This window comes from Lycium barbarum, chromosome 5 (genome assembly GCF_019175385.1).
Source record: "Lycium barbarum isolate Lr01 chromosome 5, ASM1917538v2, whole genome shotgun sequence".
NCBI lineage: Eukaryota > Viridiplantae > Streptophyta > Magnoliopsida > Solanales > Solanaceae > Lycium > Lycium barbarum.
The window spans coordinates 6733540-6739631 of NC_083341.1; the positions used below are offsets into that span (position 1 = coordinate 6733540).

The following is a 6092-nucleotide window of genomic DNA, read 5'->3' on the forward strand; positions in this document are numbered from 1 at the left end:
CTCACTTTTACTGAAAACTCCACATGCCTCGAACAAGATCAACGAGGCCCAGTAACATTAGCACACAAATTAATATAGCTTATCATGGCAAATGATTTAATGAAGTAAAAAAAGATGTTACTTAACTATTGTTGAATAAAATAATTCTATAATCAAACACATGTCATGCATATATCGATTCGATCTAAAAATTCGATGCAGATAAGTTTTTACCGACATATAAGTCATGATTGCCTAATTTATTTTGGTCAAGGAGACAATGACACTTGTGACCATAGCATCTTCTTTTGTCATGCAGTTGACATAGATCTCTTTACACTTGTGGAACACATCATCCATCAAACCATTACCATCACCAAAATGACTGACAAGTAAAGGTTCAACAAAAGCTCTCACACACTGTGCCATACTTTCACGAGAATCATCTAAATGGAGCTCTGAAGTTTCCAAGAGATTAATGGTGAAAGATCCCTCCTTCTCAATTACACACATCACTTCTGCAGGAGATGGACAGTATAGAGGAATGTTGAATGAATCCACTTTCTCTTCTTCAGTTGAGCCCTGCATTCATTATATATCTTATTTATGAGTTTTAACTTTTATAGACTAATATATAATTTGTAAAGCTTCGTAAAATTCTCGTGCTTACTTCAGGCTAATAACGAATTTAAGAGAGTAAACTAATTAGCCTCTAAGATAATGACTTTGTATATACTGTGTAATTCTCCGGCAAAAAGGGTTCATATTCGGATGAACCCCCTTATTGCCCTAGCTCCGTCCCTATAGTCACATAAATGGCATGACATGTTTAAGATCGCATGTTCCCCTATTTTATTTTTTTATTTTTTATTCAAATAATTTCACATAAAATAAAACTAAGAGAATAATACAAAAATATAATATTTTCATGGTACTCTTTCAAAGATATATTCAAATTATTTTAAAATTTAAGTTTTATGCATATGATCATCATCTGTGTATTCTAACAACCTGGATTTACCTCTGCAACCAGCTCTTTGAGGGCCCTGGTCAAAGGCTCGTACAGGTAGCGATACCCTTTGGTAAAGTGATCTTCATTTTCTTTGCCCGGCATGGTCAATACCATACGCCCACCTTTCACCAATTCTCTAGAGCGATACTTGAGAAAAGTTGCAAAATCTCTTTCAAATTGCATGGTCAACCATCTAAAATAAGTATGGTCTTATTATACATTATTAAAAAAAAAAAAAAAACTTAAACTTTCAATAAAATACATTTGTCTTTAATGACAAGTTTTATAGCTATACAAATGTTATTAAATATTTAAGACCATAAAATTTCAAAAAATTTACAGCCATATAATTATTATGTCATGTTAAAGATTACAAGTTTGAAAGTAATCGTTTCTTTTATGACTTCTGTCAAAAGTGAAAAATGAAAGAAGTCTATGCATTTTAATATATATCTATACAATTGATTTCAAAGTATTAATAAAGAGAAAAACAAGTTGAATCTAATTACATTTAATATTATATTTTTAAGATTATCCGAAAAACTATTGTCAGCCGCAAAATAAGAAAAATTGCATCATCATCATCATTTCCTATTATCTAAAGTGGTAATTTTATGGTTGGTCGCTCAAAATTTATGTTATTGTACTATTTATGTAACGAAAATGGTGCTCAGCTTTACCTACATTTAAGAAAGTCAATAAACTTTTTTTTTTTTTTATATGACTTTGCCTAAATATCATAGAAAATCTGTCATCTGTTTTCGTCTAGTGACTTTATGTGATACCTAGACAAAATTGATTGGTCTTTTTTGTTACAAAAAAATAGTTCAATGACTTGCATGATATTTGATAAAGTTTACTGACCTTTTCATAGTTCAGCAACTTTGATACAATAAAGTAATTAAAAGTTGAGTGATTATTCATGAGATAAACGCTTCATAGAAAGCATGACAAAACCACATACAGTCAACTGAAAAAGAGCATGAGCAAATTTTGTAAATTGAATACTGTAATTTCAAGTTTATATAAAGTAAATCTGGATTAACCATGTTAATGAATTTCTGTTACGATATGGTTATGCAAAAAAGGTAAATCGTTATGTGATATATAAATATTATACCTGAGAAAGCCATTGGATACCGTAAGAGGAGTAGACAAAATGCAGACTTTTGAAAGGAAAAAGTCTAGTATAGAATGAACCAACAACTCCTGTCACAAAGCAGTTAGGAGGATCAAATCCATCTCCTCCCACATTCTGTTTCTTCAGATCTTCGTGGAATGTCGGCAGAAAAAATCGAAAAATGGTATTAAAATCATTGCCAGGAAGATCATTCAAGAAAACGTGAAATTCTGGCGATTGTTGGCCCTTGTTTTTGCATTCTTCATAAATTGTTTTAATGAGTTGGGAGACTGGCAAGAAAGTGTTAGGTCCAGAGGAACAACCTAAGTCTGCAATGCATATGGTTTCTGGTGAAAGACTACTGTAGAGAGCATATATAGCTTCATCTGTTAGTGGCTTTGCCATCAGGATCACCTTTTGCTGTACAAAATTCAACATAAATAAAAAGGAAATAAGTTTTAACTTATTTATTGCGTAAAGGAATTCTTACAAAGGCGTATTTATTGCGTAAATGGATTCTTACAGAGACATATCAGAATTTGAAGAGAGAGTTGCTTGGTAGGTAAGCACCTTCCACCTCCAACTCTAAGGTTGTCGAAATTTTTATTTGATTTATTGGGTTCGAACAATATTATTTTTCCATATTAAGTAGAGTTTTTAATGCGTATATAGTTTAAGTCAAATCTAATGAGTTCGGATGATCCGTAATTCCTTAACTACAATTGTCCTTAAATTTTTATGCTATCAGGTCAATTAAATGATAAATTATGTACCCAACCAACAACAACAGTGTACCAGTATAATCTCATCAGGTGAGGTCTGGAGAGGGTAGAGTGTACACAAACCTTATCCCTACCTTGTATAGGTAGGCTGTTTCCGATAGACCCTCCGGTAGGCTGTTTCCGATAGACCCTCCGCTCAACGAAAGATGAAAAGGCAGTAACAACAACAAGATAATAAGACAAACAAAATGAAAGAAACAAGCAGGCAGCCCTAGAGATCTAAGAATATTCAGATGTAAAAAGGTACTATTACTCCGGGTAAGATAAAGAGATCCATGTAGCCAACTAACCCTCTACCCTGATACTCGACCTCTACACCCTCCTTTCAAAGGTCATGTCCTTGGTAAGCTGAAGTTGGGTCATATCCTGCCTAATGGCCTCTCCCCAAGACTTCTTAGGCCTACCTCTCCCCTTCCTCAGGCCCACCACAGCCAACCTCTCACACCTCCTCATTGGAGCCTCTGTGCATCTCCTCTACACATGTCTGAACCATCTCAATCTCCCTTCACGCAACTTATCCTTCACGGGTGTCACACCCACCTTATCCCGAATCGCTTCATTCCCAATTTTAAACTCTCTTGATATGGCCAGACATCCATCTTAGCATTCTCATTTCTGCAACCTTCATCTTCTGGACATGAGCTTTCTTAATGATAAATTATGTAACCATCTACTAAAAATGAAATTAGCAATTTAGAAAGTAAAGCAAGTTAAGTAATTGTTATAACCACTGGCAGATCCAACTTGTAGCAATTCACATTTTAACTTGAGACTCTTGTCATAACTCATAACATCAAATATTGTATCAGTCTCTAGAATACATACACCATGTTAAAAATCTTTTGAGTGTAAAATATTATACACTATCAATATGTATAGGTTGAACTCAAAAGGATAATATTGTTTATAGAAATGAAAAGGTTGTGTGGTTATACCTGAAGCAGAGAATGTTTTGCATAGCTATCGTCTCCGGTTCCTCCATTCATGTGAAGAACTTTAGCAACTTCCATCTTTCTGTGTTTATGTACGTTGTGTACTATTTTGGCTTGGAGATGTTTCACTTATATATATATATATATATATAGTAAAAGTAAATACTCACCCGGTTTTAATTTACGTGATGATGTTTGGGCATAGAGCTTAGGAAATAAAGAAAGATTTTAAAATTTGTGGTCATATATGTTTGTCTGACTTATAAATCATTCCATTAAGGGTAAAATGAGTACTTTTAAAGTGAAACTGTTACTCTTTTGTCCCAATTGGTGTGACACCATTCAAACTTTTAAATTTTGATCTTGAATTTGGACACGAAATCTTTAAGTTTTTTGAAATAATATTTACATATTCGGAACTACGTAAGAAGTACTATTAGTCACAATAGTTGATAATTTAAAAGTATTTAAAATGCATATGAAAAGATTGCCGGCAAAGGAAAAACTCTTTTGACTTTCGAAATTTGAGAAGTGCAACATAAAATTGATCAAATGAAGTAATAAATATAAAAAATGTGTCATTTTTTATTTTTTTTTGGATTGACTAAAAAGAAGGGCACAACATATAGATAGATACCTTAATTTGAGCTCAACTGGCAACTAAACACTTTACTTTTAGAATGCGCATCTAGAAACCTCAACTCATCCCACTAGGTCTCGTGGACACCCAACGCTTACGTGACACATAAATTTTGGAGGTGTCTAGATGATTACTTTGTAAGTTAAAGTATTCAACGGACACAATAGAGACGAGTTGAGATGTTTAGACGATCATTTTCTAAGTTGAAGTATTCAACTGATAATAAATGATAATAAAGTGTTTATAAGTATTCAGAGAAACAAATAAATTAGGAGGAAAGGAGGAGTAATACAAGTCCTAATTGTGGCTAGTGGCTACCATTAATGTAAAGACCAAACGAGCTGTCACTTACAATTCCCATGAAATTGACCCATTAAGTTATTATTTTTATGTACACTTATATAAATAAAGTACAAATTATCTCCACAATAAAAAATAAATGACCAAAACAAAAATGATTGGTTTATTCTATTCAAACCCTTTTTTATAAAATAATTATTTACAATCTCAACAAATTTATCACATAAAGGATCCTTAATATTTCACGTTATTAAATTGTCAATTTTTATATCTCACACACATATCCATAAATGATTAGATTCCCAACTATTCCTTATGTCTCTATTAGGGGTGTACAAAGTAAACCGATAAACCGCACCAAATCGATAAACCGAGTCAAACTGAGAAAAAAACCCGACTAGTGGTTTGGTTTGACTTGGTTTGGTGTTGGAAAAAAAAAACTGACCATAATTGGTTTGGTTTGGTTTTAGCTAAAAAAAGTCAAACCGAATCAAACCAACCCGACATTACATGTATTCAATTTTTAAAATATTTTATACATAAAAATATTTATTTGTAATGTAATTTATAAATATTTCTTAATTTTTTTCATAGTTTTTCATCTATTATCATATTATTCAAGCTTGAACTTAGGATTTTGAATGTGAATAACTTTTATATCCTATGGATGTTAGTAACTCATATAAAGTCCAAACCAAAACCAACTCAACACTAATACTAACAAAAGAATTTCAATTTGCCCATAGAAATGACAATAATGTTGGATATCTATTATTTAGTTTTGCATAATTGGTTTAGAGAGTGAAAATACAGAACTTAAGTTTTTTTTTTCTTGTCATGTAATGAATACTTATTAGCTGTACTTATTTTAGCATGACTTAGTATTTTTAGATTATGGCTTATTAATTAGCAATATTTATTTAAACTGATTTTATTATCTTTTGTTGAATATTTTAATACAATGTCATCACCCTTCTCACATTTTGTGTTATTTTCTTATGAAACATCTTAATTACATAGTTGTATTTTACTAGGACTAAAGAAATATTTGACGTAAAAGTTATATGTTTTGTATCAAGATTATTCCGAAAAAAAAAACCCGAATAACCCGAGAAAACCCGAGGTTGAAAAACCCGAATTTTATTGGTTTGGTTTGGTGTATATATTTAAAAACCCGACGCAATTGGTTTGGTTTGGTTTGGTGTTTAAGAAATCCGAACCAACCCGGTCCATGTACACCCCCTAGTCTCTATATATATATGGAGGAGGCCAGGAAAGCAACAACCTCCATTAGTGGTGTTAATGACTTTTTCAAACCTAACATAAC

General features: G+C 32.2%; 1 protein-coding gene across 1 annotated transcript; it reads right to left on the minus strand.

Moving 5' to 3' along the window:
* LOC132642242 (S-adenosyl-L-methionine:benzoic acid/salicylic acid carboxyl methyltransferase 1-like) lies at nt 1–3929 on the minus strand. Its single transcript, XM_060359496.1, has 3 exons — nt 3829–3929; nt 2112–2531; nt 1–561 (listed from the first exon to the last, which is right to left on the minus strand). Exons 1-3 carry the CDS (start codon nt 3901–3903, stop codon nt 235–237), a joined length of 822 nt encoding a protein of 273 aa, XP_060215479.1. The 5' UTR covers nt 3904–3929; the 3' UTR covers nt 1–234.
* Between the last annotated feature and the right edge of the window lie 2163 nt (nt 3930–6092).